At 31.6% G+C, this 14,090-nt stretch overlaps 1 protein-coding gene across 1 annotated transcript; it reads left to right on the forward strand.

Annotated features, from left to right (window-relative positions):
• Nucleotides 1-565: 565 nt before the first annotated feature.
• Nucleotides 566-9,240, forward strand: LOC130820388 (salicylic acid-binding protein 2-like). The gene is made up of 3 exons (XM_057685739.1): nt 566-1,041; nt 3,773-3,919; nt 8,728-9,240. Exons 1-3 carry the CDS (start codon nt 661-663, stop codon nt 9,004-9,006), a joined length of 807 nt encoding a protein of 268 aa, XP_057541722.1. The 5' UTR covers nt 566-660; the 3' UTR covers nt 9,007-9,240.
• Nucleotides 9,241-14,090: the final 4,850 nt, after the last annotated feature.

Raw genomic sequence — 14,090 nt, forward strand, 5'->3', positions numbered from 1 at the left:
CCAAAGGATTTGTTCATTGAGTGTTTTTATTTTCTTTAAGAAATTTTTTTATATCAAGTTTACATGAGATTGTTGCACCATGAAATAAGCTTATATATAAGTAATTACTCTAAAATTATAATAAGTGATCACTGAAAAACTGTGAGAGATCACTTTAAAATTATAAGTAGTTACTTTAACATAATAAATGTATACTGAATCAACCCAATAAAAATGATCTCACTTTGAGATTGTCTCATTTGTGCGAATTTGTAATTTTATATGGAATTACCTTTTCATTCAATTTTTGTTTTTTTTCAAAAAAAAACACATTATGTAGCAAATTGTGTTTTAAATTAGTACCACTATTTGATGATATTTGTAAAATTTGACTAATTCATGATTTGATATCATCTTACAGAAATGATTATATAAGGTTAAGTGTTTTTTTTAAAACTATAAAAAGATAAACTAAAAATATAATAAAAGATGATTATTTTATAAACAATTTTTTTACTATTAAAAGTGTATAAAATGAAGAGAGTCCAAAATATAATATATTTCCTTATTTACTAAAGAGCTCAATCAACAAGTTTAAATAAACATTTCTTAAACGTCATAAACACAGAGGGAATTAATAAAATAAAAAAATTAATTAGGAATATAATAACTAATTAGAGAATGGGAGACTCCAACAAAAAACCTAAAGAAAAGCATTTTGTACTAGTACATGGTGCATGCCATGGAGCATGGTGTTGGTACAAGGTCAAGCCACTCCTCGAGGCAGCCGGACACCATGTCACGGTGCTTGACATGGCGGCGTCGGGCATCAACCTTAAGAAGATCAATGATCTTAAAACAATTCACGATTATTCCGAGCCATTGATCGAGTTTATGACGTCACTTCCTGATGATCAAAAGGTCATTCTTGTTGGGCATAGCCTTGGAGGGCTTAACTTGGCCGTTGTTATGGATATGTTTCCTTACAAGATTGAAGTATCTATTTTTCTTATGGCTTTTTTGCCTGATACTGACCATACATTTTCTTTTATCTTTGATCAAGTAAGTGTACTTTCATTTCTATTACTCCGTTACTAAATAAAGTTTCTATAAGGAATATTTTTGGGATTTAAGAATTATATATAGAATCTTTTAAATAGTAAATATATTATTTTATTAAATAATAAATTTTTTAGAAGAAAAGTAGAGACCATAAATATTATAAAAATATTAAAAGAAAGTTAGTAGAAAGTATATAGGGACCACAACTAATAAAAAATATTTTTATAAAGTTAGTGAAAAACATGTAGGAACCCTAAAAATATAAAAATGTTAAAATAAAGTTAGTGGAAGATATGTGGTGACCTAAAACATTATTAAAATATTAAAATAAGGATAAACAAGATTAATTATGTCTAAAATTTGTGATATAAATAGAAAGATTCCTCGTGAGAAAACAAATAAAACATTCTAAAATGGCAAATGTTTAGGGATGGGAAGGGGGTCACAACGACACCCACAATGTCACTCACAAGACAATTAACCAATAACTCTAACAAATCAACCCAATCAATTCACCAATATCAATCAACCAATAATACTAAATTGTGGACAACAATATGACAGTAAAAATAATCAATAATAAGCGAGAAATAAATCACAATCAACACACATAAATTATACGTGGAAAACCTCTTCGATGTGAAGGATAAAAACCATGAGACCTTTTGAGGAGTCCACCCTTATTTCTCTTATTGATAATTGAGAGAAAAAGAACTCTAAATCAGTTTAAAAAAGGATCATACACCCACCAACAATAGCCAAGAACAATAAGAGATCAAAAATAGTGTAAAAGGTAAAGAATAGCACCAAAAACGTCAGGTCTGTTCTAACAGCAATTCCAACCAAACCGGAGCTCCAAACGACGATCAAAACCAGTCAAAACGAAGCTCTAGATGTCAAGAACAAGCTCACCAAATTTCAGCAAAATCGGACCATGGGAACTCCTCCAATCGACCACTTGATCAAGCTGGTGCTAGCTGAAATGAAAATCACAAAACCCTCTTTTTCTCTCTTTTTTTTGTTTTGTGCGTTTTTTTGTTTTTTTCTCTGAAAATGGTTTGCCTTCCTTGCTGATTACATAAAGCCAAGTAATGACCGTTAAGCTTCTCTTAGAAGCCCCATAAAAAGGTCCATTAATAAAAATCCAAAAAAAATATTACCCAAAGCAATACAAGTATTGCATAAATGGGTTGGACTCATAACAAAATGAAAATTTCTTTAAGGAACAAAACATATATTACTAGGGTAAAACATGACATGCTTAGAGGGAGTACGCGTTTGGTTTGGTAAAAAAAACATTATATTAAACGACGTACGTTGAAACTTATTTTTTAATGAAGAATCCAAATGATGATTTATTTGTTTCTTGGTTTTATGAAAAACTTTTTAAAATTAATCTAAATATTAGGATAAATGTTTAATTTCTTCAGACTCTGGATTTGTTGCGAAAGAATGGAAAATAATCAAAACATCTTACCATTACATTTTTTTTTTAAATTTATTGTAAAACAAATCAACCAAAGAAAGAATTAAAAGATTTTTTTTGGAAAAATATTTTTCACAAAGTGAACATCCTTTTAACATTCCTTTTATGGTTTTTAAGGGTTTTTGTATATAAACAATTTTGATGCAAATACATATGTATGATTATAACAATCTATGTGCAAAAACAAAAAATCTCTCTTAAACAACCTGTTTTGTATGATACCGTCTCACGGTGAGACGATCATAAAATAAGAAATTCATAAGCTAAAAGTTATATTATTAGAGTATTTAACCCAAGTATGAGACATGTCTCACGGTGAGACCTCTCATACAAGAATTTGTGATAAATTAATAAATATGCAAGCATTTGGAACATGAGAAAGTATAATTGTTACAACAAGTGCCAATAATCTTAATAATGACGTTAACTTTGAACACTCAATCGAACATGTTTTGTCTTATACTTTAGAAAGGGTCGATAAAGATGTGTAGTATATGAATGGTTTGAAGTTTGGAACGATTGATGAGAGTTGCTTGATCGAACCAACAAGAAAGGAGTAGAAATCTGAAGCTTGCTCGACCATATTGTGTGTTCCTCGACCGATTGGGCGGGAGTGAGCTAGGTCGAGCGATTTGGGTAGAAAAAGTCAGTAGCTTCACTGGAGGCTCGCTCGACCGAGCGAGGTAGTGGCTCGATCGAGCGGAAGCCGAGCAGACTGTCATTGGATTATGCTTTGGTCAGAATTCTTAGTGTAGTCATTGAATAAGTGCATTACTTCCTTGTTTAATGTAATGTTTATTATTGTGATGTTTATTACTATGGTCATTAACATAGTTAATTGGGGTGTTACATGTGAGTTTATGGTGATTTAAGAAGGAATTCTAAGAATGATGTATACCTTGGCTATAAATAGGATACATCACCCATAGAAACATTCACCACAAACACACATTGAGAGTCGTCCAGTGCATTGTTAGAAACTTGAAAGTGTTCTTACTTTGCTCTAGTATTTTGTGATGTTGAGAGGTTTTTTCTCAGGATAAGAGAGATTTATTATAATTGTATTGTTGAATAATTTATAATAAAACTACATTTGAGGGGAGGTATCCAAAATACTTCATATACACTTGTGTTCATCTTTTCTTTATTTTTCATTTTTTGTTTTTCCATTGTTAAACCTCTTTGAGGCTTTCATTTCAATAATAACCATATATATATATATATATATGTTTTATATTGTTGCAGTTTTTAGGATTTATTCCTGAAGGAGAAAAAGATGATTATTGGTTAGACACAGAAACTACGTCCATGGGTGACCCAAAGAAGGATCTCACAACTATATTAATGGGTCCACAATTCTTGTCAAAGCTCTATCACTTGTCTCCTCCTCAGGTAATACAATTATGCTTACCCGTAATCTTACAACAACATTATATAACTCAATCCCATACCATTTATCAGTTTTAACAAAGAGATTGTTTTCAATCGATCAAAAAATATTATCTTTACTTTAACAAATAAAAGAACGCACATAATTAATAAGTTATCTTAATATATATAGTCGAGAGTCGAGATAGCTTTTTAAATTATGTGCAAAAAAAATTTTGTTACTTCCTTCTATGAATTTGTTTTTGTGATTGTTACCGATATATTATAAAATTGATGAATATAAATTAAACAAAGTCTTGGCATAATGGAAAACTAAACGTAGAGCTAGATTAAAGTTTAATGTGAAAAAAATAAACTTTAATATTACCAAGATCGAAGGTTTGAAATACCTTGATGAATAAATTATACTTTCAATGTTTAGACAATGTTTGAAGGAATTAAAAATGCAAATAAAGACCATAAAGATTTACGAGGTTCACCTAATATAGGCTACGTTCTCGAAGGTGAGTAGTATCTTGTTTATACTAAAACAATGGAGTTGCAAGAACTCTTACAATGAAATATTACAATTGAGAATAAGAAAGATTAAGGCTACATGGTTAGGCTTAGGGATTATTTGGTAGATAATTACAATGATCATATGATCCTCCTATTTATAGGGGCTAGTTAAATTAATGAGTATGCAAACTCAAAGCTAAGAGTTAATAAGTCAATAAAAACTCCAATGATACAAAATAACTAAAACAGAATCCAATATGCAATCTACCTAGCTTGCTCATTCGAGCAAGCACTTCAGAAACCTACTTTCCGCCTTGCTATGAAGTGCTCGTTAGAGCAGTATAAGCGCTTATTAGAGCACATGCCTTCTGACGTTTCTGTTACTTCGAATCTCCATGCTCGATCAAGGTAAGTTGATTCCCTTGGTTGCCTTGTTCGAGCACCTCGTACAAGATCTAATCTTTGGACTTCTAAGCTCCTCAATAATCCTATTCATCCTCATAACTTCATGCATTAATCCACACATTTAGACACACACTTTAATTCACACTTAAACACTCATCTTAATTCACCATTTTATGCACACGTCAAGGTGCACCATAATTGGTGCACTCAAGTCATCATTAACTCTCACAATCTCCACCATGACTTGAGTCACCTAATTAAATCAGAATTCTCCAATCCACTTCTTCTTACAAACATAAATAATACATAAACAACTTACACACCAAACATGCCCCAAAGGCCATCACAGGAGCTAAACCAACCAAAGTCCACACACAAAGTGAACTTGTTGGTAGGTATTGGATTTGTCATCATGTTGGTTGGGTATTCTTTAGTATCAATTTTCCCCAGACATACCTTTTTGTGCTCAACTTCATCTCAGATAGAGTTGAATTTAATATCAATGTGTTTGAGCCTTCTATAAAATGTATTTTGATTTTTAGCCAAATGAATTGCACTTTGACTATCACAATATACACATACCGAACACACCTTGTTGCATATATCACCAACTAGACCTTTAAGCCACATTACTTCTTTGAATGATTTAGCAATGGCAATGTACTCAACTTCGGTCGTTGATAGAGCAATCACATCTTGAAGTAATGATCGCCAACTCACCACCGATCAGTCCAATGTAAAGACAAATCCTAAAGTAGACTTTCTTGCATCCATATCACCATCATAGTCCGAGTCATAAAATTCGATTAGCCCTCTTGAGTCTTTCCCATACAAGAGACAAACATTAGAAGTACCTTTCAAATACCCCAACAACCACTTTAGTGCCTCTCAATGTCCCTTACTCGAAGTAGAGATATATCTACTCACCAAATTTACCGCATGAGCAATGTCGAGCCTACAACATACCATAGCATACATAGCACTACTAACGACACTAGTGTAAAGGATTCTTACCATTTGCTCTTCTTCCTCTTTTTTTGTGGACACAACTGTGATACCCTGTTATTTTACGGTTAAATTTCTTTATGCATATTATATGTGTATATATTATATGATAATATTTTATGTTTTACGACTAATTGATATTTATAAATGTAGACTAAAGTACACGTCGAATAAAATTATGAATATATATATATATGTATATATATATATATATATATATATATATATATATATATATATATATATATATATATATATATATATATATATATATATATATATATATATATATATATATATATATATATATATATATATATATATATATATATATATATATATATATATATAGCAAGTGATAACGTGAAGGGTCATATATAATTTATAACATTAGTAATTATTCATTATTATTAACTTTTTATTAGGATAAAATTAAAACTAATTAGAATAATATTATATAAAAAAAACTTGAAATAATTAGAAAAAAAAAAAGAAAAATGAAAGGATGACATAATTGGAATTTGAAAAGTTTTGGCAAGATTTATTTATAGACAAGATTAATGTGAGGAATGGAAAATTAATAGTAAAGGTATTAAGATATAGAGATTGGAATGAAATGTGAAGTGACACTCTTATATATTGCAAACTATTAAACTCCCGAATTGATTTTGGTATCCAGACATGAACATCTTACAAACATTGCAGCTTCACCTTCCTTTATTAATGTCTTAACCTCTCATCTTCCCTAACTTCCCCTATAAAATACCCTAGCCATAGTGAAAGGCTAAGTACTCCTCCACACTTGCATTCTCCTCATTCATTAGAGTAATAGTAGAGCTAAGTATTTTATATAATTTATAATGTGGCATTGAACTCATGAAAAACGGGCCATATTTTCTTATACTTGGTTTATTTAAACTTGATGTTTTTGCTCGTCTTTATTATATGGTTTAAACCACATTATGATAATTATTATTATTATCTTACTCTACAACAAATCATACATATACATATACATATACATATACATATACATATATATATATATATATATATATATATATATATATATATATATATATATATATATATATATATATATATATATATATATATATAAGCGTTTTCAAGTATAAATGGTTTGACGCGTTAGAGTAACTACTCTTTGTGTTTTTGTCTTCCACAGGTAATGACAAGTTTTTTGACGTGTTTAATGCATGAGTGTTGGGCGATGTAGATCATACGCCACGAGTGTCTTTTAATAAGTAGTGTTAGAACATTTAAAATTCTTAAATTAAATTAGTTTTCTATATTTATTTTGACGCCTTACACTTTCTGAGTGTGGCGGATACTCCGTTTTTACTTGCCGATGCTATGAGATATTATTTATGTCTTATTGTATTTAATATTTTTATATTTATAAAAATTAGGGGTGTTACACAACTTCTTGGACAATTTAAAATTAGAGGCAAGAGAAGTAGATGCACTTTTAGCATCACTCAATATATTTCCTTTGACTAGGTGAAAAACACCCTTTTTATGATCTCTATCCAAAGTATTTTCTTGGCTTCACCAAGATCCTTCATTTCAAAATCAATTGAAAGCATTTCTTTCAAGTTCTCCACTTCAAATAAAGTATCACATGCTACCAACATATCATCAACATACAAGAGCACATATAACAAAGTCATTCCCAAGTTTCTTAAGATAAACACAACTATCATAAGAACTTCTAATAAATTCATGTCTAATTATAGAAGAATTAAATCTCTTTTACCCTTTCCTTGTAGATTGTTTCAACCCATACAATCATCTTTTCAATCTACACACACGACTTTCTTTACATACAACTTCAAAATTTTTCGGTTGTTTCATGAAGATTTCTCTTTCCAATTCACCATGAAGAAACACCATTTTCACATCCAAATGATGCAGCTCCATGTCCTTTATTGACATCAAAGCTGATAGTGCCTTTATTGAAGATTGTGTCACCATCGCTGAGAATACCCCATGAAAATCAACACCTTCAATTTGAAAGTATCCCTTAGCAACTACCTGAGCTTTATAAATGGGAGAATCACCATTAAAAGGACCCTCCTTCCACTTGAATATCCACTTGCGCCCAACGATCTTCTTTTTTATTCTTGGCAAGAGATTCCATCTCTTATTCTATGACTATTAACCATTAGCTTAAATCATTTGAGGCCATAGCCTCCTTGTACTTGGTTCATTCAACTTTTCGACTTTACTATCAATGCTAAGAGTATATGCAACATAATCACACTCTTCAATGTAACTCATTGGAGCCACAATCTTCCTCTTTTGCCTTGTACTGGGCAAAGGAGGTGACATTTCTTGAACATCATCATCAACTTGTTCTTCTCATTATTGGGAAGTTGAACCTCCTCTTTGCATCAATGGGATGTTCTACATTATTAGATATGGGCTTTTCTACACTAGAGATTAACATCCTTTTTTCATCAAATACAACATCCATAGAAGTAATTATTATTTTTGACTCTTCACACCACACTCTATATCCCTTTACACCAACTCCATACCTAATAAATATGCATTTTTTAACCCTACATTCTAAGTTTATATATATATATATATATATATATATATATATATATATATATATATATATATATATATATATATATATATATATATATATATATATATATATGAAAATTAGGTTTTGTCTCTCTTAGAATAAATTAAATACTGTCTTTTCTAGACAAGGATCTAAAATGTTATCTCACCTAATCATTTATATCTTTGCCTACCCTAAAATAAAAAAAATATATGTTCATATGATTAAAATAGGAGGGAGTATGTAGGTTTTTATCAACAGCCTTTTAATCGATTGAATTATGTATGTATTTTGGTGGTGATAGGATTATGAGCTTGCTATGATATTAAGAAGGCCGTCATCGTTCTTTCTACATGATCTATGGAAGCCAGAAACAAAGTTTTCAAAGAAGAATTATGGATCGGTGAGGCGAGTTTATGTACTGTGCGATGAAGATCGTGCTAGTCCACAAGCTTTTCAAAGATGGATGATTAAAAATGGAGGAGTTAAAGAAGTTAAAGAGCTTAAAGGTTCTGATCATATGCCTATGTTCTCCATTCCAAACCAGCTTTGTCATTGTCTTCTTGAGATTGCTATGAATTAAAATTGCTGCAAAATAATTACGATCATATTTCTAGAGCACTGAACAAGTTGTGTTAGACTTTATATTTAAAGAATAATTCTCATAAGTACATGTGAGCTTATAAATTAATATATAAGAATACTATAAACAACTTAACATAACTTGTTTGTTATTTATGGTGGCAATATTTAGTGTTGCAAAATGAAGCTTAAGTTAAGCCTTTTAAATGCAATATCGATCTTACCCTTTGTGTGATTCTCCTTTAAATCTCCATTGATGAAAAATAAAGACAAATTATAGTTTTAACATCGAAAATAATAATGATTTGTACATGTGCTCGTTCAACCAAATGGTTGCAGAATAGTATGGGATAGTTGTAATCATTTCATATGTGAGTTATATTATGAAGGAATGGTGGGTCAATAATAATTGGACCACAACTAATATAATTAATCCTATAAGGTCTTACAAAAGAATCAATTGAACGATAAATGACTCGGGCCCATTAGGAGTATGGGCTTGCGATCCAATTAGGTTAACAAAAGAATCGGTTTCTTTTGACCTAGGTTACTAGTATTATATGAGGATATAATGCTAGTAGTGGATAAGTGGGGATAATGGGATGATGGGTGTGAGTATTATAAATATGTTTGTTTAAACTCTCACGATATACAATTCTCATACACAGTTATTGAAAAACCAGTAAAAGCAAGAGAAACAATACTCTTCCGTTCTAGCAAACGTTGGTATTCAATTGATTCTGGTAGACTGAATAGAGGAGCAACGTTTGAGGCTCTCCATATTATCTTATCGCGTTAATTTCGTGGATTTCACGCTACAAAGGTAATATAGACTAATCCTTTTATATGATTCATATGTTTAATTATGTTTATGATCCTGAGATAGATGTTAGGAAAGTGTTTCCTGAAATTCAGCTTTAAGCATCCATCGAACCCAACAGTGGTATCAGTTAAGCCTTATTCATAATATTCATATGATCTATATTTCTCTGGAACAATATACAATCGTTTTTGTTTTTCTTTTTTTTGCATGAAAATCAGTTTTTTTTTATGTTAACTGTTTGGAAGTTATTCATAATATTCAATTTCAATTAGATTGAAAAATAAATGCAAAAAAACTTGTTTTTCCTGATATTTGAAGCCATTCATGCCAAATATTGTATATCAATTCGAATTTGTTCGAATTCATCAAAAAAAAAAAAATCAGTTTTTTTTATGAAAATTCGATATTTTGTGTTAATTGTCTTGGGGCTTTGATTATTCACGAAATCCAAACAATGAAATGAAACACAAAATTTGTTCATTGTTATTGTGTTTCTCGTAATGGTATTCAAGTGTTTTGGATCGAAAATGCTTATACCCTAATTTTTTCCCCAATTCAATTTTAATTGTTAAAACACAAAATTGGTTCAATTAAATTGAAATTAAATGCAAAAACTTGTTTTCCCTAAAATTTGTAGCAATTCTATACAAAGATTGTATATCAATTCGAATATGTTCGAATTCATCAAAAAAAAAAAAAAAAAAAAAAAACAGAAAAACCGAAAACAAACCGGGATGTATGCGCAGGCCACGAGCTGTCTATGGTGGCTTAGTGGCCGGAGGGAGGCGGGCTGCTGGCGGCTGCTGGGTTCCGTTCTGAGCCTCTGTGTTCCTTCTTCCATTAACATGAAGGATGAAGTTTTTTTTTTTAAATAATGAAGATGGTTCCAGACTTTGGTTTTGCTCTGATTCAAGAGTATGCGGCTTCGTTTTTTTTTTGGACTTTTTTTTGTTTTTTTTTTTTTAATGTGCATATAACTATTTATAGAGTTTTAATTGAATTTAAACAGTTTTTTTTCCCTAAAAATTTCTTACTTAAATTAGTTAAGTTTGACTCAACATAAGAATATTTTATATGCTAATTGTTATGACCATTTAGTTTGATATATTGTATAGTTAAAGCTGTTTATAATATTTGATATTATTTTGACATGTGATGACTAGTATGGCCCAAAACAAAATTTATATATAAAATTAGGAAAGTATATACAATCTGCGAATCGTTTGTTTTGAATGTAAGTATATACGATCTGCGAATCATTTGTTTTGAATGTAATTAAATACGATCTGCGCATCGTTAATTTTTTTTTATTATTCAAAGTATGTAATCACAAATGAAAGGAGTTTCAAGGAAGGTGATCAATGGAGATCCATGGAAGCTTCATGAAGTTTTTTTTTAGGGGCCATACTAGATCATCTTTTATTCATGCTTTTATTTGCTTTGAGCGTTTATTTTATTTTGGTCTTTGCTTGCATAAGTTAATGTATTGGTTAAATATGCTATGTGTTCACTTAATATTAACCATGTTAATTAACTTGAATCCCCATAAATAATATTGAGTTTTATTGTTTTTCCAAACAACACCTATAAGCCTTTGATAATGAATAATACATTCTGCCAAAGCGAGGTATTGCTCATAATTCTTGGGATATGGGGTAAATTTTTTTTAAAAATTTACAGGTTCATGTTTGGTTTCACTCAACAAAATCATCAAAAACAAAGTTTTGGATTTTGAAACTAAGAGATAGGATTGAACAAGTATTATCAATCTATCTACTAAGAATTATAATTAGTTATAATTAGTAAAACGTTTACTTACCTTAACTACTGTAGTTAAAGGCAGGGCCAAAGTCCGTTTAACTGTAGTGGGAGAGGATCTTAGTTGTTATTTATTCAAAAGGGGATTTTGAAATTTTGAATAAATTATTAAACTTGTTTAATTACTGCTTATTGATAGACTATTAATTTTACTTTATTACATTGTTGTAGAAATCATGTCTGGTTCAACTAACAACAACACTCCTGCTTTTAACTTGCGCTGTGTCTTGGAAAAAGACAAATTGAATGCAAACAACTTCCTTGAATGGGAAATGGCTGTGAGAATTGTTCTCAGAGCTGAAGGAAGGGAAAGTGTTCTTGACACTCCACTCCCTGAACCCCTGCTAGAAACTGCAACAGTTGCAGAGAAAAGAGCTAGGCAAAATCTCGAGGCCAATTCTATGCAAGTAACATGTCTGATGCTTGCTTGCATGGAACATGATTTTCAAAAACGTTTTAACAATCTTGATGCCTACACAATAATCCAGCAACTTTGAACAATGTTCGAAAAGAATGCTCGATTAGAAAGATTTGAAGCTAATTGTAAACTTTTGGAATGCAAACTGGGCAAGGGAAAACCCGTCGGACCCCATGTGTTCGCCTTAATAGGGCATTTTCAAGTCATGGAAAAGTTGGGTTTTCCTTATCCCAAAGAGCTGGCCACTGATATTGTGATCAGATCCTTGCCAGAAACTTTTGATGCTTTCAGATTAAATTTTTACATGCAAGGAAGGGAAGCAACCTTGCCAGAATTGCATGGTATGCTTATTCAGGCTGAAAGGAGCTTACCTTCTGAACCCGCACTGAAAGATGTGCTCATGGTCAGAAAGAATAAAAAGTTCAAGAAGAAAGGGGTTCCTAAATGGAATGGCAATGGTAAGGTAGTTACCACTAATGCCTCTCCCAGACCAAAGGCTACTCCAAAGGCTAAAGTAGCAGCACTACATGAGTGCTACCACTGCCACAAGATTGGCCATTGGAAGAGGAACTGCCTCGTCTATCTAGAAGAAAAAAAGTCTGGTGCTTTATCTTCAGGTATATATGTTATTGAAATTAATTTAGCGACTTCGGCTTCTTGGGTATTTGATACTGCTTGTGGGTCTCACATTACTAGTAATGTGCAGGGTCTAAAAAGAAGTAGAAGCTTGAGCAAAGGTGAGGTGGATCTCCGAGTCGGAAATGGAGCAAGAGTTGCTGTTTTAGCTGTTGGAGTTTATATTTTAACATTACCCTCTGGTTTAATTTTAGAACTAAATAATTGTTATTATGTTCCTGCCATCACCAAGAACATTATTTCAATTCCGGTTTTGGACACGGAAGGTTTTTCATTTACTACTAAGAATAATTGTTGTTCTGCATATTTAAATGATATGTTCTATGTTTCAGCTAAATTATTAAATGGGTTGTATGTGCTAGACTTAGAAACTCACATCTATAACATAGACAGCAAGAAACGTAAAACAAATGATTCAAACCCCACTTACCTATGGCATTGTCGATTAGGCCACATAAGTTCAAAACGCATAGAGAAACTTCATAAAGATGGAATTCTAAAATCATTTGATTTTGAATCATTTGGTGTTTGCGAGTTTTGTTTGATGGGAAAAATGACAAAGTCACCTTTCACAGGTACAAGTGAAAGGACCAATGACCTCTTAGCTCTCATACATACTGATGTATGTGGACCTATGAGCACCATGGCTCGGGGTGGTTACAGCTACTTTATAACCTTTACTGATGATGTAAGCAGATATGGATATGTTTACCTCATGAGACATAAGTCGGAGTCCTTAGAAAAGTTCAAGGAATTTCAAAATGAAGTAGAGAACCAACTTGGGAAGAAAATAAAAGCATTACGATCCGATCGTGGTGGTGAATACTTGTCTCACGAGTTTGATGATCATTTGAAAAATCGAGGCATACTCTCACAATTGACTCCACCAGGAACACCACAATTAAATGGCGTCTCTGAGAGGAGGAATCGAACTCTATTAGATATGGTTCGATCAGTGATGAGTCTTGCTGATCTTCCTATTTCATTTTGGGGATTTGCATTGGATATAGCTGCATTCACACTTAATAGAGCACCTACCAAAGCAGTGGAAAAGACACCATATGAGATGTGGACGGGAAAAGTTCCGAAGTTGTCTTTTCTAAGGATTTGGGGTTGCGAAGCTTATGTAAAACGTTTAATATCTGATAAACTAGCACCTAAATCTGACAAATGTCTTTTTGTGGGTTACCCAAAAAAGACAAAGGGATACTACTTCTACAACCAAAGCGAAAACAAAGTATTTGTTGCTCGCAATGGTGTTTTTCTAGAACAGGAATTTATTTCTAGAAAAACAAGTGGGAGTAATGTATATCTCGAAGAAGTTCGAGATGAGCAACAAATGGATAAGGTTAACACCTCATCAGAGGCGCCCCAGCATGATAATGCCCAG

Source organism: Amaranthus tricolor, chromosome 8, assembly GCF_026212465.1.
Source record: "Amaranthus tricolor cultivar Red isolate AtriRed21 chromosome 8, ASM2621246v1, whole genome shotgun sequence".
Taxonomy (NCBI): Eukaryota; Viridiplantae; Streptophyta; class Magnoliopsida; order Caryophyllales; family Amaranthaceae; genus Amaranthus; species Amaranthus tricolor.

What these genes read in the sequence shown, in the direction of transcription:
- LOC130820388 (XM_057685739.1), top strand. Translation starts at nt 661, where the DNA reads ATGGGAGACTCCAACAAAAAACCTAAAGAAAAGCATTTTGTACTAGTA. An exon ending in TTTCTTTTATCTTTGATCAA is followed by an intron (nt 1,042 to 3,772) that starts GTAAGTGTACTT and finishes ATATTGTTGCAG; the next exon opens with TTTTTAGGATTTATTCCTGA. An exon ending in ATCACTTGTCTCCTCCTCAG is followed by an intron (nt 3,920 to 8,727) that starts GTAATACAATTA and finishes TGGTGGTGATAG; the next exon opens with GATTATGAGCTTGCTATGAT.